Below are 27,186 nucleotides of genomic sequence, written 5' to 3'. Positions count from 1 at the left end.
CACATATGCTATTAGTATAACCTGTAGCTAAATAATGTAATTTTATAGAAATAAATGTGTTAGGGATACTTAATAATTAGCCTCAACTGCACGGTAAATCTAGGACACCAAGAAATATAGGCAAATGTTTTCTAAGAATTTACAGTTTTAAGCGAGAGATAGTGAAGTAAACAATTGCTTACAAGACAGTGTAATCAGTTCTTCATGAAAGGATGTTTAAAGTACCAAAGTCACAACTACAAAACCTCCCTACAGAACCTTCTAGAAGAAGTGATCTTGGAGATAGATTTTGAAGGATGCATAGATGGTGAGTGGATATAAAGGAGTCCTAGCACATTTTAATAAGAATAATATATCCAAAGGTGTAAGATACTGGCAATATATGATAGCTGAAATTGACAGTCATTTAAAATGACTGGAGTAAAATGAGTGGAGTATAATTGATTTTGCTTCAAACAAATTTAGATATTTACCATGACATCTAACATGTATAATAAATTCATTAATTCATAGCAGAGTTTAGATACTAAATACTATTAAGTAGCGATTAGCTTAACTACTAGAAACTGAAAATTTGGTAGTTTAACAAAGGCAATGAAAAAATAATTGAAACTTACAAGTCCAACACTACAATATTTACAAATATCAAGCTCTTCTAAATTAGAATCCTTTGCCAAGCTAAGTATACCAGTTCTAAATTTTGTGTCCATCTGAGGTTTGCTTGAGCCATGTAAGATCTAAAGATCTGGCCTTAGTTAGCCTCAGTTCCTTGTCAGACATTATTACTGCATTATTTACAATGATTGAGATATGATTGCTTTTTTTCCACAGATTTGGCAATGTGGAGGCTCTTTGGAGATTGTGACTTGCTCCCATGTTGGTCATGTTTTTCGGAAGGCAACTCCCTACACTTTCCCTGGTGGCACTGGTCATGTCATCAACAAAAACAACAGGAGACTAGCAGAAGTTTGGATGGATGAATTTAAAGATTTCTTCTATATCATATCCCCAGGTAAACAATTCTAATATCTTTCTTCATCTGCAGGGAAAGATAAAATATTAAACATGCTAAATATGTGTTTCATTATTGCTACTATTCCACCAGTTTAACTAAAATGTATTTTATCACCATAATATTACAGAAAATCGTATTTGAGAAGGTAGTACTATGAAGTCATTTTTCATCTCAAATGAGAAGGACTATACTTATCTCAAATGGCTAAATATTCCTTTTTCTTTGTTTCTTTCTTGGCACAAGTATTATGCCAGAAAAGTGGAGTAAGCAGAGAGATCTAAATTTAATTAATATGTATCAGCTCAATTTAAGAAAAAAAATTTTTTTTAAAGAAGTAAGCCTTTATTTCCTTATTTCCCAAATAAAGTTGGATAAGCTGGCAAGAAATTTTGTTAACATTTAAACAGAGATGTTCCCTACTGCCTAAATGATTTCCTAAAGATATAGGATGGTAAGTTACACAGATATAAAACTTTATCATTTTAAAGAATATTAAATGATGTAGTAAATTACTCATTAATAGATATGTAGAAAAGCATAATATAGGATACTAAGATATTATCCTACTTTAGTTACAAAAAGTAGATATGGAGATAGAGGTAAATGTAAGCTATCACTGGATAATAGGATTGTGAATAATTTATTCTTTTCCTTATATCTTTTTATTTTTTTTAAAATAAAACATAGCATTTACTGTTAAATTTATTTGAAATGAGTTTAAAGGGAAAATATATTTTAATAAATAATTTAAAAATTGTTTTAAAGAACGTTACTAGCCATTAAAAAAGAAGAAAAATATAAAGTGTGAAAAAAAAATCCCATACCTGTGTGGAGTGATTATGAATGATTTTATTTTTATAATTTTCTAGAATTTTCCTAATAGCTGTATTACTTATTTAAAAAAACAACCTCTGAGACATTGCGTTGTTTTCTGAGGAAGTAACATGAGACATTATGAGAAGATACAAACAAGGAGAAGACATAGGGGCCTTCAAGATCTCAAAGTTTAGACAAAGAGACAGAAACATAAATTAATGCAATGGGAATTCAACTGTATTGATAAAATAATTTTTTAAAATTCTATTTTGATAGTTTATGCATAGGCCTTGTGGTCATCAATGTCATCAACTTGTAACCCACAAGAATACCAAAAATTCATGCTTACGTCTTCTCTCCTACATTATAATCTATTGAACGGTTTGGAAACACCAGTTTAGGTTCTGACAGGCTCTGATTTCTGAAAGTATATATGCGGCTGTGAAAATTCTTCTTCTACAGATAAAGGGACAATGAGCAGTATGAACTTCCTTATTAAGATCCAGTATTACTATAGAAAAGAAAAATGAGAGCAATGCATGTGTAAATGTGTGATTAGGTGAAGGATTTTTCTTGCACATTTTCAAGCCTCTTCCATGTTGAGAAGCTATTGTCAGGAACACTATTTCACGCATAGATGTATTTCTCTTAACAGTAGAAAGCCAGTCCAGATATTCAGAGTCGCATTTGGCAAGAACATGTAAAATTCGTAGCAAGGCAGTGACATTTATATAACCTTTTCATTTTCTTTTGATAATGCCTTCTGAACTCAAATCATTACTTGTAGAAATATATAAGCTCAAATACGAAGAAAGGAGTAGTGGAAGAAAGAAATGTGCCATGTGTGATTATATACAACTTATATTCAGGAATAGAAGTATTTGAGAATAATTGCAACCATGTGTATTGTAGTCACCCATGATGAATATTATTTGTAAAAAGCAATGTGTTAGATTTTGTATAATTTCCCATTGAGTGAAAAAGGCAGATAAATAGTAGAACCATTTCTCAAACTGTAATGAAATGAAAGCCTTAGAGTTTAATGGGTAAAAAGGAACACTTGCTTTCTGGAACTATTGACTTTATGTTACTCAACAGGGACTGTTTGTATATTCTGGAAATCGTCGTTATCATTTGGAAGCTTATTGTTCTTATGAAATGGGCTTATTTAAATCCAAAAAGGTATTTTGGGAAGCAGGAAAAGGACATTTGGGGAATACGCTGAAAATATCTAGGAACTTCTTAAGGGCATTTGCGTTTTTGTATGTCTCTGAGACTGTCAGCGTGGCCAAGCATGGAACCTGCCTGCTGTAGTATGGGCAAGAAGGAAAAACCAAAAACACAAAACAATAAATTGCTTCTCAGTGAAAAAGGAAAGGAAGTAAGCTGGAAACTAGAGTTGGATGTCAAAAACAGTTCTAGCCCTAGACAGCTTTCAGATCATCCAAAAATAGATAAAATGTGTTTTATTGGGGGAATCAAGACTCTGTCACTTGTATGGTGGTGAGCCTTTTTTGAGTGAATGACTATTTTAGTCATTACTGATCGTCTCTGATACTCTTAAAATCAACATCATGGATTTCTTTGCTATCATCCAGAATTGTTGGGATTCTGTTTTTCATCTCCTTGGGTAAAAGGAAAGTTTGTGAAGAGAGAAGGTGGTGTATGGGGATAGCAGAGAGATCCATGCGTGCACACCTACACTTAGACTTACATCCTTTACTCTGATATACATACACGCACACAAACACACACATGTATTTATGAAAAACTCTAAAAAGCTTATATTGAATTCTGTTTAATTCTCCAAAACTTCCTTAATAAGCGGGCTAAGGAAAATGTTATAATGCTTTCTAGAAGGACCTTTATGTATCTATTAATTTGCCCAAGATGTTTTGTGAAGAGACTCCCATTTTTTACACCCAAGGCTTCTATTAAAAAAAATCTTGTTCTCCTCTTACACAGCTGTTCAAAGGGTGATCTTTAAGTGCTGAGCCTTGATGAATTGAATTCTGACAACTTTGTTTCCTTCCAATATACTCTATAAAATACTGCCTGTTTTATTGGTTGGTTTCGTGCTTCAGCTCTGTCTTGAAAAGACTGGGTATTCTTTCTCTCTCAAAAGTGTATTCCCTATAGTTTTAATACCACAGCCAATCCATTATTACCGTGTACCATATTGTTCTCTGTTTATTACTTGTCTCTTTATCCATAGTAGTTCAGAGACGTGTAGTTACAGTGTTTAGCAACTTTCCTGTCATTTTACAGTCCTAGAAAAACTGTGTGTTGAATAATTAGAAGAACCAATGAGTGACTAAAGGGAATGACCAATGCACTTTAAAGGGAAGCCACTTTTGTTTCTTCTTTTCTACTGAATTCTCCATGGATGTCTGATCTGTGCCAGACTCCTCACAAGAACTGCAGCACATTGGAAGCTTTTGTCCCCCTTCCCTGACCTAACCCCTGAGTAAAGACCCACTTCTCTGATCTAACCCCTGATTTAGGACCCACTGATAAGAGGGAAATGAAAGGTATTCTTCATATATCTGTGATGTATTATAGGTACTTATAGGTACTTAAAGGTACTCTTCATATATCTGAGTTTCCTCTCCGAAAAGAAGGTTCCATTGGTTTACTCGTGTTCTTAGGGAAATATGATTACACCATAACTATAGACACACACAGTAATATAATCCTACCTTCCAGGACTAATATAAAAGTCTAACAGGCACGATTTAGGCAAACAATAGCATTCTGCAATAGAGCAGCATAGTATAAGAGCCCATAAGCTTAAAATATGACTACTTTTACACATGTTGATTTTTATTTTTCTCATGACCCCCATTAATTTAAAGTTAAAATGGGATGTATAGATAACTATGTATGTGAATTACTTTATCTGACTTTTTTGCAAAATATTTACTGTACATCCTAATTGTCTCAGCCTATGCCCATCAGCCATTGGCAATATTGATAGAGCTGGCTGTATCTAATTATGGCTCCCAAATGGGTATATGAATGAAGAATAGAAATACTTTGAAATAGTGTTGAAGAATACATTTTCAACACTTGTTTAGTTTGCTTTCTGGCTGCCTTTTTGAGGATGCAAATACTAAAGCATCATTGATTTTTAAAGCCCTGTAGGCTCTTAAAGTCTGAGGCAGTTTTTACTAGTAATTGGGCTGTTACAGCTGGAGGCAATGTGATTGTCCTAGCAAATCCTTTGAAATGAAGTGATGTCAGCAGAAACCACTCTTCACAGAGCAACCCATTATAAATGCCCACATTTTTTTCCTATCAGTCACAGGTAAAAAACTTAAGAACTTTAAAATACAGTGTAGTCATAATACTAACCATGTATTTGAAATGCTGAATGCTCTATGAATATTGATTTTCTTTTGGGGGGAGATAGATTTCTAACTGTGCATCAAAGGACATGGTGATTAGAAGAAGCTGTCCTTATGTAACCTCCAGTTGTTCTTCCTTTTCTTTTTTTTTTTTTTTTAATTTTTAAGGTTTATTACTGTTTCAGAGACAGAGAGACAGAGCACTAGTGGGAGAGGGGAAGAGAGAGGGGGAGACACAGAATTGAAAGCAGACTCTAAGCGCTGAGCTGTCAGCACAGAGCCCAATGTGGGGCCCGAACTCACAGATGGTGAGATCATGACCTGAGCTGAAGTCGGTGGCTCAACTGACTGAGCCACCCAGGTGCCCCTGTTCTTCCTTTTCTTAATGAACCTCTTGTGCTCTTGTTTTGAGCAGACACAAATTGAAAATAGAATTTAAAGATCCCCCAAACATACCTTTAAAGGTATTTATATGTGACTGGGAAAACAGCTTAGTTTCCTTCGGCAATTCTGTAGCATTTTGATCTGTATTCCAGATAAACAGAAACCTCACATTTAGCAACACATCCTTGAATTTATTTTGAAGGTTAACTCTATCGGTTAACCTTTTAAAAATACTTTAGAAAAGTCAGTTCATCAGAGGCAGCCTTTGTTAGAAGCATCTTTGCATCATTATGAAAGTTTAAGATGTATGTTCCTTTCTATCTCTTGAAATTTTTATCTATGAAATCCCAATGTTTTTCAGCATGCTGGTTTTTTGAAGATACAATATTTAATAACCAGCCCTTTGAATGTAGGTCCTAATTTATTTTATGAGTCATAAAAATGTGGTTCCAGGCCGATTTCATGAGCACAGGTTTTGATGTTCTCCACAAAATATGCAGCATGCACATTTTTTTAAATAATAGTCCAGGGATATCAGTTTTTGGTTGGGTTAACATGAATTCATCTCTTAAGAGTGCGGCAGTTCTGAACATAAAGCACATTTGCACCTGTGAATTTTGTATTTTTATTAATAAACACTTCTTCAGCAGCACCAACCATGTTCTCACCAAGTGCATAGGATATCAGGAGGAGGAAATTCTAAATCATTTTAATATGCTTTATTGTAATAGCACATAATTCATGTATCTGGTTGATACTGTGAAATGCTAAATGTGGAAGAAAGGAATGACAGCTATACTCAATATTGTTGGTATTGTGGGTGGAGAGCTGTTTTTCCTTGCTACAATTAATTAAAGACACTAGGTCAATTTTTATTGTTGGCATTTTATGGGTATTTATTTGTGTTTATTTTATAATAATGATATTCTCATGCTTCTGTCTTCATTGGGTAGGTACTTATTAAATTCCTGATCTGCACCGTGCCAGGTAGGGAAGGTACAAACACAGAAAAGATGTTGCTTTTGCCTTCAAAAAGTGAACTGCCTACATCATCACATTTAATTAGTTTAAATGAAAAATGAAATTAAGTGCTTAGTATATGGGGAACATGCTGTCAAGATTTAAAAGGGATACTTATGTGAACGACCAACATTCTCCTTGACTTCTACTCTCACTCATAAGCATCAAAATCAAATGAATCTCTAAGTCTTTTCTCTTCTACCTGCTAAGTTTTCTCAAATCCGTTCAGTTATTCTCGTTCTTCCAGTCATCTCAAATCCAGAGAAACTCCTGACCATCCTGATGGGTCCTCCTGCCTCAAAGCTTTGCCCACTTTTCACCCACTTTTACCATGTTGCTCGAGGACACTCCTGAAACTAAATTTCATTTGATCTCTCACTTACCTACCAAACTTTTAATGACTTAACAGAAAGTCAAAAATCTGGAATGTGGCCAGATCTGATGCTCACCCAGCCTTTCGTCCTCTATTTTCAACCCTAGCTTTCCACACACCAACCATGTGGAACTAAAGTCTCAACATGTTCCCTCCAGCTTTTAGAGTTTTGCATATGTCTAACTTAGTATTTGATGAGTTAATAGTATTTGATGAGTTAATGAGTGAGTTTACCTCTGCATAAAGTGCCATCATCATCCACCAACATTCATGATTCATGTGTAATGTTTATTAGCATTTTCCCGGGAACTCCAATGGCCTCCCCTGTTGTAGTATTTATGCATTTTTAAAGTATTTCTTCCCTCCACTAAGCTGGGTGAATAAAGAGACTATATTTGTTGTTTGGTTAGTTGATTGGTTGGTTGGTTTTGTTTTTAGAGTTCATTGAACTCAATTTTTTCTTATTATATTTGTCAGAGGCAAAATATATGTTTCAGTCACCACTGCTGTTTCCCCCTTCTCCAAAATAACCCTCTGTGAAGCATTTGATGCCTATCCTTCAAATCCTTTTCCTATGCATTTGTATACATATATAGACATATATACATATATTAAGTAAATAAGATCATATAATAGATACTGTTTTAATTTCCTTTCTTTTAACTATATAGTTTGTCCTATAATGTTTTACACAGAATTCACATAAGATTATGTCATTCTACCTTGCAACTAAATAATACTGTACTGCATGGATATATCAAAACTTATTTAATCATACCCATAGTGACAAGCATTTGTCGGCTTGTGGTTGTGTGTTATTATAAGTTACAGAAGCGTTCTTGAAGCAGTATCTTTTGAACCTGGTAGGATTTGTCTAAACAACATAGCAACCTAAAAGAGAGTTGGTAGCAGACTACCTGGATTATTTCAGGTCCTGGCTCCACATAACCCCTCTCTGTATTTACTTAACTTATCTGCGCTTAGTTTCCTTACTGTAAATGAGAATTATAATAATTGGGCCTTCCACATAAAGATTTTTGAGACTTAAATGACAACTAGATATATAAGGCATTTTGGACAATGCTTGGCAACATTAAACACTCAATTAGTGCTAGATATTTGTTATCATTAGCCAGGTATATTCATACAAGTAGATTTAGTGAATCAAAGAATATGTACATTTGTATTTTGGTAGAAATTTTCAAAACTTCCATCCAAAATGATTGTAACCATTATTCCACCAACGGTTCTTGAGCACTTATAATATGATATCACCACTCTAGATTTTTAATACTTTTTATTTTTGCATAGATATGTGTGTGCACATATATATGTGTATATTTATTTATATTTGCATATAGAATTAATACATATCTAGTTTCTTTTCTCATATTGCTACTAGGTATGAACATCTTTTTTATTATTACCTGGATTTCTTCTTTTTATTCGTAACTTTTGTTCACTTTACTATTGGATATCTTTTCCCTTTTATATATTCATAGATCTTTATGTATTTTTGTAACCAATATTTTGTATGTTATATACACTGCAAGTATTTTCTCCCAGACTGCACATGTTGTAACTTTTTTGTATATAAAAATATATCTTAAAAAAGAATTTAATTGTTGAAGTGAAATCTGGCTGGCTTAACCTTTGTGGCTTTAGAGATTATTTTGTGTTAAAACAGACTGGCAAATTTTAGGTACCCCACTAATGTTTGTTGAGCGATTTAAGTTTGAGGTTAGTAAAATGTGCAGGATATTTTTTTAAGTAGTCTGTGACTTCTCTGGGCAATAAATGGAAGTAGAATTCTAGAATCCGATAATTCTCCTTATGCAAAGTATTATCATCTTTATCCATGGAACGCTTCAATAGTTACATCAGCTATAGCTAGTTAATCAGTTATAACAGTTAAAATTTTAAATGAATCTATTAAATGATTATATCAGTTCCCATTACAGTAATTATTTCCAAATATCTTGAATTGTATTCATGGTCCATAAAGTTAATAAACAGATGATATAAATAATGTTTATTGAATGCTACAAAAATATTGAATTTGAACAGTAAGGGTGGATCATTGTACCCTCAGAGTCTTTGATTAAACAATCAACAACTCAGATAATTAGTCCCTGAAATAATTTTATGATTACCAAATCTGAGTAGTTTCAAGTATTTCTAGAGTGAATAAATATTACTTAAGCTCTAATATAGATTTATTCACATAATTATCACTACCTCCTAGGATTTAGGTATCAAAATTATTCATACATTTAGTTTTTGGTTCATCTTTAAATGAAAAATGTATAGCCCTAGTCTAATCAGTGTGTGTGTGTGTGTGTGTGTGTGTGTGCAACTTCTGCAATATTCTGAAGTTTCCAGTAAGTAAATTCTACCTCATTTAGATTGGATGCTCATGATCAATTTTCATTTCCTTAAACCTTGTTCAACGAGTCAGAATAGGACATTACAATGTTTTTCAAATTGGTGTAAATGATCAAGAACACTTGTGTAAGATGGATGGATTTTTACTCTCAGAAGTTGGCCAAGAGTTTTTATTGATGTAAGAGCATTAAATATGGATCAAACATGATTCAGGTGCATACAGAGGTTTTCCCATACCTACTTTCATCTTGTGATCTTCAGAGTGCCCCAATTTTACTATATAATTTTAGCATAACTAAAATTGAACAGCTTAACACTTATATAATCAATTACATTAAATGTCGATTCTAATTCTTACCTCAGTTGAAGAGCTCGTTCTGACACTCAGCACAGTCATTTACATAAAGTTATTGGCATTGGCGGTCAGATGGTTACAAATTGCAGATTTCTTTTCTTTTTTTTCTCAAATTGCAGATTTCTTGTTTTAAATGCTCTCAGGCTAAGTCCCCTGCATTAGGTGTTCTGGTAGATTATCTTTACCTGGATTTCTATGTTATCATCATCTTTAGCTGTTTTAAATAACAATTACTTATTTATATATACTCTTAGGAGAGTGAGCAGAGTCAAAGATAACTTTTAGAGAATTAGGAAACACAGTCTTTTCTAGATCCAATAATGATAGAATGTGGATTAAACTCAGTGTGCTAAGTTGAGGCTCTTTAAAATAATTCTTGGCAAAAATAAAACAATACAAAAAGGAACTAGCCACATGCTAGCCTACCAGACATTAAATACTAATGACATTGGGTGCCTGGATGGCTCAGTCGGTTAAGTTTTTGACTCTGTTTTAAGCTCAGGTCATGATCTCACAGTTTGTGGGTTTGAGCCCCGCATCAAGCTCCATGTTGACAGTGTGGAGCTTGCTTGAGATTCTCTCTCTCCCTCTCTCTCTCTGCCCCTCCCCTGTTCAGTCTCTATCTCTCTCTCAAAATAAATAAACATTTAAAAAAAAAACAACTACTAACGATAGATTACCTTAGCATCCTAATAATTTACAGTCTTTTGGGAGTAGCTCTCCTTTAGCGTGTTAACACAAATTACCTAGAAAATAAAAAACTACTTTTAGTAGTTATCTTTATTCAATGAGGTTATAAGTTAAGGAGAGCTTTGCAGCTAATTGTTGGTAGAAAAGAATGTGGGGCAATAGTTACAGGCCAGAATGGAAAGGTGATTTAGACAGGGTGAGAGTTTTGCAAAGGAAAGTAGAAACAATTTCTGAAAAGGTAAGATGCCTATTTAACAAATAGGCCTCTTGCATGCTTTCACCAGAAGCAGCATTAATATGAAGTAGTTATAGTTAATGTGGGGTTGTCAGTGCCTTAAGACCGGTGGCCACCATATTGACAACCATCTATGAGCCCCCAGATGTGAAAGCTCTACTTTAGACCATTTGCACACATACACATAGATTTATTAACACATAATCAATGAGGTAAGTAGTAATTCTGTATTAATTGCCTACAAGTATTGATGTTTAAAAAATTTTTTTTACGTTTATTTATTTTTGAGAGACAGAGAGAGACAGTACGAGCAGGGGAGGGGCAGAGAGAGAGGGAGACACAGAATCAGAAGCAGGCACCAGGCTCCGAGCTGTCAGCACAGAGTCCAACACGGGACTCGAACCCACGAACCGTGAGATCATGACCTGAGCCGAAGTAGGACACTCAACTGACTGAGCCACACAGGTGCCCCATAGAAGTATTGATGTTTTAATTGCAAGAGACATGAACAAAAATTAAGAGATTATTCTTTTTTTAATGTTAATTTTTGAGGAAGAGAGAGAGAGAGTGTTAGAGAGAGGAGGAGGGAGAGGGACTGTGAGAGGGGGACAGAGGAGCCAAAGAGGACTGTATGCTGATAGCAGAGAGCCCAGTGTGGGACTTGAACTCACTAACTGTGAGATCATGACCTGAGCCGAAGTTGGATGCTTAAGCCACCCAGACACCGCAAGAGATTGTTATATTTTACAAATAGATTTAAAGTGACAAAACAATGAAGATCTCAGATTAGCATTTATCTTTGGTTAGTTTGGCTGAGCAAGTTAAATTTTAAATAATACATGATATTAGCAATTTGAATTAAGGCATATTCTAAACATGGAAATAGCGATAAAATATATCTAACAGCTAAACTTTTCTAATGTATATTGTTGAAAATAAGATAAACGAAATTACAGTGATGGTGTTCTTATGACTGAAAGTTATTCTGTCAGAATTGTCATTACTAAATGAGCTCCATTGTGACATTATTTTAATTTTTAAACTGTTTTGTATTATAAACTGCACACTTTTGGCACATCTCAGTTAAAAAATTTTTGAAAACTTAGGAATTTTTCACAACTTAGTAATTTAGGAAATTCTATTCTTTCAGCACAATTTAATTATATTTCCAATAAAAAATTCTTATTGGAATTAAAGAACATAGATCTCAAGTGTCTGAATAAGTTATTTAATTGATCAAAATGAACATTCCAAATTAGATGTAACTATATGTAACTAGCCTTCGATCTATGATATATGAACAACAGTGGAAAGAAGGGGGGGCTTTGATTGAGAAATAAGGTAGGAGAGGGAGCAATGTTTTTACTAAAAGGGGATATTATGTGGAAAAGCTTAGGCATTTGTATAGATTCAGAAGATAAGAAATTATAAGCAGACAATTTTAAGTTCTCGACCAAGAAGCTTTCCAGAAATATAATGAATTGATTTGCAATGCAATGAGTTTCTTGTCTATGGAAATATTCAAACAGAGCCTAGATGTCTGTCTTTTAGAGACGCTTTAATGAGAATTGAGTAAGAGTCTGGATTTCGTTATCTGAGAAACTTTCATATCAATGAATAAAAACACATTACATTTATTAGCCCCTGGTTTAAAATTGAAAAAAAAAGCAGATTTCAACTCAAAATGAAAAACTTCTAATAAATTTTTCAACCATGTACAGGAAGTCTTGAAAAAGGATAACTATATGTCCTTGTTTATTTGGGACAGTCATGGTGCATATCTGTTATCTGGGCACGATTATTAATAGCGTCCCCTTTCACTCATAACACTGTCCTGATTTGAACAACAAATTATTTAGTCATTCTACTTATAAAGCATTGAGTAAATTGTATGTGGAAGCGACTGCCTCTGGAAGGGTCTAAGTGGACTGATAGAAATAGCAATCATTATGGCATTGAGCGGGACAAGACTTCTATGCGGGCAGATTCTTGTCTTACCAAAATCTAGAGAAAATCCCTAAGTGTTTCAGACTTTTGAACTACCAGTTTCTAGTAAATGCTCTATTTCTGTGACCTCTCTGACACCCAAAATAAATGCCCTTCCTTGAAATTCTATCCACAAAGATATGATTAGTTTTTGAAAAGCTATCTCTTTGAAGATAAACTGATGTCACTGAATTCTGACTCATCTTGATAATGTATTTGCCAACATCTTCCTATTAATATGTCTGATTATAGTAGGGTTACTTTTTTCACTTTTTATATATACTAAGTTTAAACTTTCATTTACAAAGTAGAATATAAACTTATTCAATTTCTTGGCTATACCAGACATAAAAGAAAAATTGTGCCGATATGCATGTATGAAATATATATAGTGATGTAAGAGTACATATTTTACCACATAATAGAATGTATGTGTGCATATATGTGTGTATTTATGTATATATATCTCCACATGAGAAAAATATACATATGCATAAACATATATATTTTACTAGATTCAGAATTGTTTAGGAGATACTGATTTATTTTTATCTGATTTTTTGACTGTTTAATACATTGTACTTTCCCTAGCAATAATAAAATACCTTACTTTAAATATATTGAAAGGTAGGAGCACCTGGGTGGATCAGTTGGTTCAGTGTCCGACTCTTGATTTTGGCTCAGGTCACGATCTGATGGTCATGAGATTGAGCCCTGCAATGGGCTCTGCACTGAGCGTGGAGTCTGCTTTGGATTCTATCCCCTTTTCTCTCTGCCCCTCCCTCACTCTCTCTCTTTCTTTTTCTCAAAATAAGTAAATAAATATTTAAAAATAAATAAGTAAATAGGAAGATAAAGCCATATAAAATTCTCATTTTGATTGAAAAGCTTACAATATAATGATAGATTTTCCTATAAGTTTGGAAAACTAAGTAGACATGCCATAATAATATAATGCTAGTACCCTTCTTTCCAAAGCTCAAAAGTTCTCCTATGAAATTATTTTGTAATCCCAGACCATTATGAAATCCTTCTTCTTGAGAGAATAGGTATAGCATATATCCATGCACCTCCTCACTCCCTCCATTAAAATCCTGTGCAATCTATTGTAATTTGTATTTTATCAACCCCCAAATCACAAAATCATATTTTCCTCTTACTGATGTTTATGTGTGCCAGATAGTTGCACAGCTAGTGGACATCTTGATGCTTGTGTGTTCACCAATGAAACACATAAATCAGATAAAATGTTATCAAATATAAATATTTTCCATAGTCATGGGTCCTATTTTTGAGAAATTACATGTAATATCAGAGCTAACAATTATTTCTGTGAATATGGTGAATCATTATTTGAAAACTGGACATTTTCAAGAGAAGTTATATATCGAGGTTAGATGTTTCCCTGCCAAATCTGTAAAGTACACAATTAGAATATAATTTATCATCTCAAATTAATAGTTAACCAATCTAGAGTCTCCACTTTTGACAATGAAAATATAATTTCTTCATTGTCAAATAAAATAAGAACATTTGGAAGCCGATGCTGATTGGCTGAAAACAATGCAGGAAGATTATGCGTGGACTGTGCTTGACTTTCTTCCATTGGACTTTCCTGTGTTTAAAGTCACTGTATTTTATTAATGAAGAAACAAACATGGAAGGAAAGCAATGAGGTGTGGGCTTCTTGGCAAGTTTCTGAGTGTAGGTTCAACAGGAATGTTGCCCAGAAATGTTCGTTTATGTCAGACCCCACAGTGTACTTGGAAGACTTTTACCCCATGGCTGTCAGTAAAGAGTAGTAAAGGAGGGTGGTAGCTATGCAAGAAAAATTACAAATATATGGTCTAACAGAAGCTGTGGGATAAAAGCTGTGTTTTATTTGTAAATATACTAGTTTCTTCTATGGCCCACTTTCTCCACTCTCACTCTACACAACTTTCTTTTTTTATTTTTTTAAATTTTTAAAAAATATTTATCTCTTTATTGAAGTTCAACACAATTCAGAAAAGTGCACTATTTTTAAGTATGTAGTTCAATGGATTTTCATACCCCAAACGCACCTGTGTCACCAGGATCCAGATCAAGAACCAGATCATTTCAAAGCCGCTTAACCTCCCTTGCTCCTAGAAGCCCCTCATGCCCCTTCTGGTTGCTACCTTTTTATAAATCCTGACTTCTGAGATCATAGATTTGCCTATTCTTAACTTTTACATTAATGGAACTCTACGGTGTGTGTTCATCTGTGTCTGGCTTCTTTTGCTGGGCCTAATGTTGTGTAGATCAGCCATTCTTATTGTTATGTAGAATTCCATTATGTGACTATAACATACTTTATATTGATTCCCTTTTTGTTGATGGGCATTTGGGCGGTTTCCAAGTTTGGGGCTGTTGTGAAAAGTCTTGAGAATTTATGTACTTGTCCTTGGATGAACATATGAGTGCATTAATGTTGATATGTTCCTGGGAGTGTAATTGCTGGATCATAAAATTTATAGCTTTTTTTTTTACATAAAACTTACATGTTTTTTTTTTCTGATTATGGGTTTTCTTTTCTTTTTTTTTAGTTGAGTATAGTTGACACACAGTGTTACATTAGTTTCGGGTGTATGACTTCATGATTTGACAAGTTGATGCATTATGCTTTGTTCACTACAAATATAGCTACCATTTGTCCCAGTACATTGTTATTACAATTTCATTGACTCTATTCTTTATGTTCTTCTTTTAATTCCTGTAACTTTTCCATTCCATAACTGGAGGCCTATATCTCCTTCTTCTTTTCACCCATTTTGCTGAACCCCCATCCTCCTCCCCTCTGACATCAATCAGTTTGTTCTCTGTGTTTATTGTTCTGCTTCTGCTTTTCATTTTTATTTTTTTTTAATTTTTGATTTTTGTTGTTTCAAATTTTTATTTAAATTATAGTTAGTTAACATGACTGTACTATTGGTTTCAGGATTAGAATTTAGTGATTCTAAATATAACAGCCAGTGCTAATACCAACAAGTGTCCTCCTTAATACCCATCACCCATTTATCCATCCTCAGCCCACTTCCCTTCCATCTACCGCAGTTTGTTCTCTGTGGTTAAGAGTTTCTTGGGGCGCCTGGGTGGCGCAGTCGGTTAAGCGTCCGACTTCAGCCAGGTCACGATCTCGCGGTCCGTGAGTTCGAGCCCCGCGTCAGGCTCTGGGCTGATGGCTCGGAGCCTGGAGCCTGTTTCCGATTCTGTGTCTCCCTCTCTCTCTGCCCCTCCCCCGTTCATGCTCTGTCTCTCTCTGTCCCAAAAATAAATAAAAAACGTTGAAAAAAAAAATTAAAAAAAAAAAAAGAGTTTCTTATGGTTTGCTTCTCTCTCTTTTTTCCCCCTTCCCCTGTGTTCATCTGTTTTGTTTCTTAAATTCCACATATGGGTGAAATCATTTAATATTTGTCTTTCTCTGACTGATTTATTTTGGTTAGCATAATACACTCTAGTTCCACCCACTTCATTGCAAATATCTTCTCCCATTCCATAGGCTGTCTTTAGTTTTGTTGATTGTTTCCTTCACTATGCAAAAGTGTGTGTGTGTGTGTGTGTGTGTGTGTGTGTGTGTGTGTTTATCTTGAAGAATCCCAGTAGTTGATTTTTGCTTTTGTTTCTCTTGCCTCCAAAGAAGTGTCTAGTAAGAAATTGCTATGGCCAAGGTCAAAGAGGTTGCTGCCTTTGGTTGCTTCTAGGATTTTGATGCTTTTCTGTCTCAAATTTGGTCTTTCATCTATTTTGAATTTATATTTGTGTATGGTGCAAAAAGGTGGTCCAGTTCCATTCTTCTGCATGTTGCTGTCCAATTTTTCCAGCACTATTTGTTGAAGAGACCATCATTTTCCATTGGATATTCTTTCCTGCTTTGTCACAGATTAGTTGACCATAGAGTTGTGGGTCTATTTTTGAGTTTTCTATTCTGTTTCATTGATCTATTGGATCAATGTCTGTTTTTTGTGCCAATACCATACTGTCTGGATCACTACAGTTTTGTGATATAACTTGAGGACCAGAATTGGGATGCCTCTACCTTTGCTTTTCTTTTTCTTTCTTTTTTTTTTTTTTTTCGTTTTTACTTTTATTTGCATGTATTTCATGCAGAATTTACTCCCGGGCCATAAGTTTTTGTTTCTTCAGTTTCTTCTGGGATATCTTTTTCTTCTGTGCAACCTCCTCTTCTGGTTTAGGAACAATCTGCTCTTTTTCAGTAAGGATCATCTCAATGTGGCAGGGAGAGCTCATGTATGGGTTAATCCGACCATGAGCCCTATAAGTTCTACGCCGCATTTTGGGGGCTTTGTTCACCTGGATGTGCTCAATGACCAGAGAATCTACATCTAAACCCTTAAGTTCAGCATTACTCTCTGCATTTTTAAGCATGTGCAGTAAAAATTCGGCACTCTTTTTGGGCCACCGACCCTGTGTCCAGCCCCACTGTTTGGCCTGGGCACACCTACCAACTCCACCATTGTAGCATCGGAATGGCACACATTGCTTCTGCAAAGTGACATCTTTCAGATACTTGGTGGCTTTTCGGATATGCATACCCTTGATGACCTGGGCAGTTTCCCGTGTGTTCTTAAAGTGAACATGAAGATTTGAACCTCTTGATTTGCATGATTTTGTCGGGTTTTCCGGGTGAAGTGAATAGCGAACCATTTTCAGAGATCACCTCAGGCCGCTTACGGGAAGAGGTGCTTTTCTTTTTCAAGATTGCTTTGGCTATTTGGGATCTTTCATAGTTCCATACAAATTTTAGGACTGTTTGTTCTAGCTCAGGGAAAAGTGCTGTGGTATTTTGATAAGGATTGAATTAAATGTGTAGATGGCTTGGGTAGATATTTTAACAATGTTTGTTCTTCCAATCCATGAGCATGGAATGTTTTTCTTTTTTCATTTCTTTGTGTTACCTTCAAATTCTTTCATAAGTTTTCAATAGTTTTCAGCATACAGATTTTTTATCTCTTTGGTTAGGTTTATTCCTAGGTATCTTATGGGTTTTGAAGCAATTGTAACTGGGATTGATTCCTTGATTTCTCCTTATGCTGCTTCATTATTGGTGTATAGAAATGCAACACATCTCTGTACATTGATATTATATCTTGTGACTTTACTGAATATATCACTTCTAACAATTTTTGAGTGGAGTCTTTCAGGTTTTCTACATGGGATATCATATCATCTGCAAATAGTGAAAGTTTGGCTTCTTCCCTGCAATTCTGATGTCTTTTATTTCTTTTTGTTTTCTGATTGCTGAAGCTAGGACTTTCAGTACTATGTTAAATAACAATGGTGAGAGTGGACAATCTGTTTTGTTCATGACTATAGAAGAAAAGCTCTCACTTTTTCCCCATTGAGGATATTTGCTGTGGGTCTTTTGTATATGGCCTGTATGATGTAAAGGTATGTTCCCTCTATCCCTACTTTGTTGAGGGTTTTTATTAAGAATTGATGCTGTATTTTGTCAAATATTTTTTTTTCTGAATCCATTGAGAGGATCATATGGTTCTTTTCTTTTATTAATGTGGTGTATCACATTGATTGATTTGTGAATATTGATCTACTCCTGTAGCCCAGGAATAAATTACACTTGATTATGATGAATGATTCTTTTAATGTAATGTTGGATTCAATCTGCTAGTATCTTTTGAGAATTTTTCTATCCATGTTCATCATGGGTATTGGCACATAATTCTTCTTTTAGTGGGGTCTTCGTCTGGTTTTGGAATTAAGGTAATGCTGGCCTTATAGAAGGAGTTTGAAAGTTTTCTTTTAATTTCTAGTTTTTGGAATAATTTCAGAAGAATGGGTATTAACTCTTCTATAAATGTCTGGTAGAATTACCCTGAGAAGTCCTACGACCCTGTACTGTTGTTTGCTGGGAGATTTTTTATTACTGATTCAATTTCCCTGATGGTTATGTGTATGCGCAAATTTTCTAGTTCTTCTTGTTTCAGTTTTGGTAGTTTGTATGTTTCTAGCAATTTATCTATTTCTTCCAGATTGCCCAATTTGTTGGCATACAATTGCTCATAATGTTCTCTTATAATTGTTTGTATTTCTTTGGTGTTGGTTGTGATTTCTCCTCTTTCATGGTTTTATTTATTTGTGTCCTTTCTATTTTCTTTTTGATAAGTCTGGCTAGTAGTTCATCAGCTTTATTAATTCCTTCAAGTAACCAGCTCTTAGTTCCATTGATCTGTTCTACTGTTTCTTTGTTGTTGTTGTTTCTATATCATTTAGTTTTACTCTAATCTTTATTATTTATCTTCTGCTGGCTGTAGCCTTTATTTAATATTCCTTTTCTAGCTTTTTTGGGTGTAAGGGTGGGTTGTACAATTGACACTTGTCTTGCTTTTGATGTATTGCTATATACTTCCCTCTTATGGCTGCCTTTGTTGCATTGAAAGTTCTGGATTATCATGTTTTCATTTTCATTTGCTTCAATGTATTTTTTTTTTAATTTCTTCTTTAATTTCCTGGTTAACCCATTCATTCTTTAGTAGGATGTTATTTAACCTCCGTGTATTTGTGGTCTTTCCAAATTTTTTGTTTTTTTAAAGATTCCATGTATGAGTAGAATCATATGCTATTTCTCTTTCTGACTAGCTTATTTACATAACATAATGCCCTCTAGGTCCTTCCATGCCTCAAACAACACAAACTCATCCTTTTTTATAATTCTATAATATTCCATTATGCATATATACCACATTTTCTTTATCCATTCGTATATTGAAGGGTGCTTAGGTTGTTTTCATGTCTTGGCTGTTGTAAATAATGCTGTAATAAAGATAGGGGTGCATATATCTTTTCAAGTTAGTGTTGTATTTTCCCTGAGTAAATGCCCAATAGTGAAATTATTGGATCATATGATATTTCTATTTTTAATTTTTTGAGGAAAATACTATTTTTCACAATGGCTATATGAATTTACATTCCCACAATAGTGCATGAGGATTCCTTCTTATCCACATCTTCACTAACACTTATTGTTTCTTATCTTCTTGATTTTAGCCTTTCTAATAGACATGAGGTAATATCTCTTTGTGGTTTTGATTTTCATTTCCCTGATGATAAGTGATGTTGAGCATTGTTTCATGTGTCTGTTGGCCACCTGTAGGTTTTCTTTGGGAAAAATGTCCATTCATATTTTCTGCCCATTTTTAAATGGGTTTTTTGTATGCGTGTGTTGAGATGTATGAGTTCTTTATATATTTTTATATTAATCCTTATTGGATATATCATTTGAAAATATCTCTCCCACTCAGTAGGTTGTCTTTTTGTTTTGTTGACTGTTTCCTTTGCTGTGCAGAAGCTTTTTATTTTAATATAGTCTCAGTAGTTTATTTTTGCTTTTGTTTCCCTTGCTTTAGGAAACGTATCTAGGAAAATGTTGCTATGTCTGATGTCAGAGAAATTATTGTCTGTGTTCTTTTGTAGGATTTTATGGTTTCAAGTTTCATGTTTAGGTCTTTAATCCATTTTGAGTTTATTTTTTGTATGATATTAGGAAATAATCCAGTTTCTTCTTGTACATGTAAGTGTTCAGTTTTCCCAGCACCATTTATTGATAAGACTGCATTTTCTCCATTGTTTATTCTTGCTTGCTTTGTCATAGATCAAGCAATCATATAAACATGGGTTTATTGTAGGGCTCTCTATTCTGTTCCACTGATCTGTGTCAGTTTTGCGCCAGAGCCACACTGTTTTGATTATAGCTTTGCAGTGTGTCTTGAAATCTAAAATTGTGATACTTCTAATTTTGTTTCTTTCTCAGGATTGCTTTGGCTACTTGGGATCTTCTGTGGTTCCATAAAAATTTCAGTATTATTTGTTCTAGTTTTGCAAAAAATGCTATTAGTAGTTTGATAGGGATTGTATTGAATCTGTAGCTTGCTTTGGGTCATGTGGACATTTGACAATATTAATCCATGAACATGGAATATCTTTCCATTTCATGGTGTCATCTTCAGTTTCTTTCATCAGTGTTTTATAGTTTTCAGAGTACAAGTCTTTCACTTCTTTGGTTAAGTTTATTCCTAGGTATTTTATTCTTTCGGTGCACTTGTAAATGGTGTTGTTTTTTTCTCTTTCTGTGACTTTGTCATTAGTATATAGAAAAGTTGCTAATTTCTGAGTATTAATTTTGTACCCTATGACTTTACTGAATTCATTTATTCTTCTAGTAGTTTTTTGGTGGAATATTTAGGATTTTCTATATAGTGTCATATCATCTGGAAATCATGAATTTAACTTCTTCTTTACCAATATGGATGCCTCATATTTCTTTTTCTAGTCTGATTGCTGTGTCCAGGACTTCTAGTATTATGTTGAATAAATGTGGCGAGAGTGGACATCCTGTCTTGTTCTTGACCTTAGAAGGACAGCTGTTTTTCACCTTTAAGTTTGATGTCAGCTGTGGGTTTTTCATATACGGCCTTTATTATGTTAAAGTATGTTCCCTCTAACCCCATTTTGTTGACAGTTTTTATCATGAATGGATGTTGAATCTTATCAAATGTTTTTTTCTGCATCTATTGAGATTATCTTATGATTTATTTTTCATTTTGTTAATGTGGTATATTACATTGGTTGAATATTGAACAATCCTTGCATCCCAGGAATAAATCCCATCTGACTGTGGTGAATATTCTTTTTAATGTATTATTCTGTATGGCCCACAAGTTTCTTAATTATCTTTTCAAAGGCCAGTCTAGTCTGCCCTAGGCATGGACCAGAGAGGCTAAAGAAGGCTCTTTTATTCTACTTTCAGATGTCATGCCATTCTGGTACTAAAAGCCAGATATTTCCCTGTCATCCAAGATTCTGTATTTAATTTGAACTCCATCCAGATCACACTCGTAGGGACATTGACATTGAAAGGAGGTTTTGTTTTTGTTTTTGTTTTTGTTTTTGTTTTGCTTTGTTTTGTTTTACCTGTAGAGTCAGAATCCAGTAATAGCTATATAACCTGGAACAAATTATGTAATCTTTTTTTCAAGTTTATTTTATTTATTTTGTGAAAGAGAGAGAGAGAGAGGGTGAGCAGGGGAGAGGCAGAGAGGAAGGGAGAGAGGGAGAGAAGGAATCTCAAGCGGGATCTGTGCTGTTAGCACAGAGTCCAAAGTGGGGCTCAATCTCATGAACCATGAGATCATGACCTGAGCTGAAATCAGGAGTCAGGCACTTAACCACCTGAGTCACCCAGGCACCCCTGTAAGCTTTTTATGCCTTAGTTTCTGCATCTATAAAGTAGGGATTTTTATAATTATCTCAATGAATTTCATTTTTGAGATTTTGAGATTTTCATTTATCTCACAGATCCAATTTTTGTAAGCATCAATAAGATAAAGAATAAAGATGTTGGAACTGTATCTGAGACATACTAAGGACTTAATGAACTATAAATAATAATAAATTTCTTAAGAAAATAATATAAAGAAATACAAATCTAGGGCTAAATATTTTATACCTATATATGTATGTATGTAGTTATTGTTAGAACAGTTATTTAAAATGTTATTGATAAATATTAGATGTGCCAAAATTATTTACATAATAAAATTATACTTTTATGTAGGAATATATATCTGACTTTCATCAAGGCATTGTTTTCTAGCTTGGGACAGAGATCACAAACCACTTTGAAAATGTGATGAAGTATATGAAACTATTCCCAATTAGATACATATATACACAACTTTATTCATGCCAGTTTGGAATTCATGGAAGGTATGGTTCCCATTTATGGAATTCATAGCAGCCCAAAACCTCATGTCTAGAACTTTAGCTTTAAAGACAATATGGTAGATTAGAAATCTTGGATTTAAGATCTAAACATGTAGATTTTTTTTATTCTGGGAAAGTGATTTAATCTCTCAGTCTCTGAGATATTCAATCTCTGAATACTTTTATTAAATTGGCAATTGGAAATGATGATCTCTAATTTCAACTCTAACGTTCTACATTCTTATGACATAACTAGCTTCTCCAATTATTTTAAAATATGAGACCATTTTCTGCCACCTGCTTATGTAGGTATGAATGGGATGATTCAGCAGCAAAGACTAAGGAAGTATATATCTTTCTCTGACTCAGGCCTCTTAAATTGGAGCCAGACACAGATGGGAAGAGCCAAAAACAGAAAGGATAAGAGATTTGCCCTCAAGACTAGGAGAACAATCAAGTAGAAATATAACTGGATATTAGTGACATCCTTAGATTGAAGTACTCTGATTCAGGGTAGGAAGCGGTTTCAGAATGTGTACAATATTATTTGTCTTTAACCTTTCAGTCCTTCAGAATTTTGTCCTTGATTCTTAGTCATTAAAGTTGGTGGTAGTCAGGTTTTGTTATTTGTTTGTCTTTGTTCTCATTTTCTGTTACTGCATAACAAATTATCCCCAAACTTAGTGGCTTAAAACAGAATTTTTTTTTTTTTGTATCTAATGATTTTGTGAGTCAGGAATTCAGGCAGGTCCCAGCAGAGTAATTCCTGTGCTTCATATGGCAATGACTGAAGTCACTCAGTCGTATTCAGCAGGCACATGGCTGGTCTGGAGAGTCCAAGATGGCTTCTCTTGCATATCTGGCACCTTGCTGTGATGGCTAAAAGGCTGGGCTAACCTAGGATGGTCAACTAAAGTGCTTTTCTGTGGCCTCTCCAGCAGAGTAGTCTCAGGGTACTCAAATAACTATCAAGGAAGCTCTAGGGGAAGCTTTATGTATGTATGCATGTATGTATGTGTATGTATGTGTTTGTTAATGTTTATTTATTTTGAGAGACAGACAGAGCATGAGCAGGGGAGTGGCAGAGAGAGAGAGGGAGACGCAGAATCTGAAGCAGCCTCCAGATTCTGAACTATCAACACAGAACCTGGTGGAGGGGTTCAAACTCGAGCCATGAGATCATGACCTGAGCCAAAGTCAGACCCTCAACTGACTGAGCCACCCAGGCACCGCTAGGGGAAGCTTTATGTTTCCAGAGGCCTGAGCAGAAGCTGCAAACAATCTTATGAGCTAGACTTGGAAATCCCCACATGCCTCTTCAGCCACATCCTATTAGTGAAGCAAGTCATTGATGCAAACTCAAAACCAAGAAGAGAGATTTTATGCTCTGTCTCTTTTAGGAAGGAGTAGCAAAGTATTTGTGATCATTTTTAATCATCACGATCGGGCACCCCTAAACTTTGAGTAAAGAGGGTTCAGTTAATAATAGTTTTTGTTTCATGGCTATGGCTTATCTAGCTAGCTCGCTAGCTGTCTACCTATTTATTCCCTTAATCTCCCATCATAAGCAACTGTTTTAATTTCTTTAATTTGTGTATTTTATTTGACTGTTTTGTTTGAAAAATGTACGTTGTTTAGGGTGAGTTTGCTTATTTATTTATTTATTTATTTATTTGTTTGTTTGTTTATATTTTTATTTTTGAGTGAGAGAAAGAGACAGAGAGCAAGTGAGGGAAGGGTAGAGGGAGAGGGAAAGACAGAATCCCAAGCAGGCTCCATGCTCAGCATAGAGCCTGTCACAGAATGCTATCTCATGAAAGTGAGATCGTGACCTGAGACAAAATCAAGAGTTGGCCTCCTAATGGACTGAGCCACCCAGGTGCCCCAGGTGTTGAGTTACAGATCTCCTTATTTTTCTCCTTTTTATACCACAAACACTATGACTTTAACACCAATTCCTGGTTTCTAAGTGTACATCTATGTGCTATAAAGCTCTCAATTGTGGGAATCCTCTGCATTTCACCCCTTCGTCCTTTCTGACATGCTTATCCAAAGTAACTCCAACTTGCTGCCACCATTAACTTATTAGTTTCCTCAACAAATAGTATCAAATATTTACTGTGTGCCCAGCACTGTTCTAGGTACTAACAACATACATTTTCTTATGGACTTATATAAGAATGAGGAGCGAGATTTATGTCCAGGAGCAAAGTTTCTGGGTGACAGAATATTGTCAGGTGGTTTTGCAGAATCCAGCAAGTATCTTCTCCCGTGCCTATTAACTTTGTACATGGCTGTTTCATTAAATAAGGCTTTCTTTTTTTTTAAATTTTAAATGTTTATTTTAAATATGTAATACATTCACATAATTCAAAAATAAAAATAATATAACAAAACCAATATGGAGAATTTTTATTTTACATATCTTTAATTTAAGCGTAATTAACCTACATTGTATTCCTTTCAGGTGTATGACATAGTGTTTCAACAATCCTATGTATTACTCAGTGCTCATCATGATGTATAATCATCATCTGTTTTCAAACAACATTTTCACAATCTTATTGACTATATTCCCTACGCTGTACTTTTCATCTCTGTGACTTACTTATTTTGTAACTAGAAGTTTGTGCCTTTTGACCCCCTTTTATAATATGGACAAATCTTGCTCCAAACTAATTTCCTTCTACCAAACTTCTCTCACATACTTTGTATTATTTTTTTCTGCATCCTTTCAGTGAGAAATCCTTGATATTGATGTAATCAGACTCATTGATTTTTTTCTGCATTTTGGTGCTCTTGAAGATCATTTAGAAAATGGTTTCTAGGGGTATTTTTTTTAGTTATTTGTTCTTTAATATTTTTGTTCCTTATCATCTTATTGTTGTTAGGTATTTTATTGTCTTTATTTTATTCTCAACGATGTCTTGGTTTTTATTTTGATTTGTTTTGAGTTCCAGTATAGTTAACACACAGTGTTATATTAGTTTCAAGTATAGAATGTAGCAGTTCAACAACTCTATACATTACTCAGTGCTCATTGCAGTAAGTGTACTCTTAAATCCCAATCATGTCCTTCACTCATCCTCCCACCCACCTCCCCTCTGGTAACCATCACTTTGTTCTCTATAGTTAAGAGTCTGTTATTTGGCTTACCTCTTTTTCTCTTTTTTGTTGTTGTTATTGTTGTTTCTTAAATTCCACATATAAGTGAAATCATATGGTATTTTTGTCTTTCTCTAACTTATTTCACTGAGGATTATACTCTCTAGCTCCATCCATGTTGTTGCAAATGACAAGATTTCATTATTTTTGTGGCTGAGTAATATTCCTTTGTGTGTGTGTGTGTGTGTGTGTGTGTGTGTGTATACACCATTTCACTTCTTCCTTACCAATTTTGATGCCTTTTATTTCTTTTTTTCTTGTTTATAGTTTATTTATTTATTTTAAGAGAGTGAATGAGAATGAGGTGGAGGGGAGGGTCAGAGAGAGGGAGAGAGAGAGAGAGAGAGAGAGAGAGAATCCTATATATATATATATCGGATATATATATATATATATATATAAGATATATATATATATATATATATATATATATATATATATATATATCCTGCATTTTCCTTATATATTCCTCTATTGATGGACACTTGGGATGTTTCCATAACGTGGCTATTGTAAACAATGCTGTGATAAACATAGGGGTGCATATATCTTTTTGAATTAGTGTTTTCATATTCTTGGGGTAAATACCAAGTAGTGTGACTTCTGGTTCATATGGTAATTTTATTTTTAATTTTTTAAGGAGCCTCCATACTGTTTTCCACAGTGGCTGCACTCGTTTACATTTTCACCAATAGTGCATGAGGATTCCTTTTCCTCCACATTCTCAACAATACTTGTTTTTCTTGTGTTTTTGTTTGTTAACCATTCTGACAGGTGTGAGGTTATATCTCATTGTAGTACTGATTTGCGTTTCTCTTATGATGAATGATGTTGAGCATCTTTTCTTGTGTCTATTGGCCATCTTTGTTTTCTTTGAAGAAAAAAAACTGTTCATTTTCAATGGATTTTTTTTTTGTGGTTGAGTTGTATTAGTTCTTTATATATTTTGGATGCTAACCCTTTATCAGGTACGTTATTTCCAAATATCTTCTCCCACTCAATAGGTTGTCTTTAATTTTGTTGATTGTTTCCTTTACTGTGAAGAATATAGTCCCAATAGTTTACTTTTGCTTTTGTTTCCCTTGCCTCAGGAGATATATCTAGAAAAATGTTAGTCCAGGCGATATCAGAGAAATTATTGCCTGTGTTGTCTTCTAGGATTTTTATGGTTTCAGGTCTCACATTTAGGTATTTAATCCATTTTGAATTTATTTTTGTTTATGATGTAAGAAAGTGGTCCAGTTTCATCTTGTACGTGTAGCTGTCCTGTTTTCCCAACACCATTTGTTGAAGAGACTATCTTTTTCTTATTGGACATTCTTACCTCCTTTGTTGAAAATTAATTGACCATATAAATGTGGGTTTATTTCTGGGTTCTCTATTCTGTTACATTGATCAATGTGTCTATTTTTGTCAGTACCACACTGTTTTGATTACTACCACTTTGTAGTGTGTCTTGAAATCTGGGTTGTGATACCTCCAGTTTTGTTCTTCTTTTCAAATTGTTTTGGCCTTTTGGGATCTTCTATGGTTCCATACAAATTTTAGGATTATTTGTTTGACTTCTGTGAAAAATGCTGTTAGAATTTTGATAGGGATGTCATTAAATCTATAGATTGCTGAGTATAGTATGGGCATTTTAATAATATTTGTTCT

At 34.3% G+C, this 27,186-nt stretch overlaps 2 protein-coding genes and 1 long non-coding RNA gene across 6 annotated transcripts in view; 1 reads left to right on the top strand and 2 right to left on the bottom strand.

The window, feature by feature from the left end:
- GALNT13 (polypeptide N-acetylgalactosaminyltransferase 13) overlaps positions 1–27,186 on the top strand; it is a 540,886-nt gene that overhangs the window by 366,769 nt on the left and 146,931 nt on the right. For all 4 annotated transcript variants that reach the window (XM_058715238.1, XM_058715236.1, XM_058715237.1 and 1 more), the window contains exon 9: positions 832–1,012. In XM_058715238.1, coding sequence (XP_058571221.1) covers positions 832–1,012 — 181 coding nt within the window. The remainder of the gene's footprint in view (positions 1–831; positions 1,013–27,186) is intronic.
- LOC131503676 (uncharacterized) lies at positions 964–7,354 on the bottom strand. The gene is made up of 2 exons (XR_009257526.1): positions 7,190–7,354; positions 964–1,039 (listed from the first exon to the last, which is right to left on the bottom strand). It is a non-coding gene; the product is annotated as an uncharacterized LOC131503676 (long non-coding RNA).
- On the bottom strand, positions 16,691–17,309 carry LOC131503675 (large ribosomal subunit protein uL22-like). The gene has a single exon (XM_058715239.1). It carries the CDS (start codon positions 17,290–17,292, stop codon positions 16,738–16,740), a length of 555 nt encoding a protein of 184 aa, XP_058571222.1. The 5' UTR covers positions 17,293–17,309; the 3' UTR covers positions 16,691–16,737.

The sequence above is a fragment of the Neofelis nebulosa genome, chromosome 2, assembly GCF_028018385.1.
Source record: "Neofelis nebulosa isolate mNeoNeb1 chromosome 2, mNeoNeb1.pri, whole genome shotgun sequence".
Taxonomy (NCBI): domain Eukaryota; kingdom Metazoa; phylum Chordata; class Mammalia; order Carnivora; family Felidae; genus Neofelis; species Neofelis nebulosa.
Note: the sequence above shows the minus strand (reverse complement) of the source record. Positions and strands in the feature narration are given on the sequence as shown.

Bases quoted from the DNA above. Each gene is read 5' to 3' on its own strand.
- LOC131503675 (XM_058715239.1), bottom strand. From the start codon at position 17,292: ATGGTTCGCTATTCACTTCACCCGGAAAACCCGACAAAATCATGCAAA.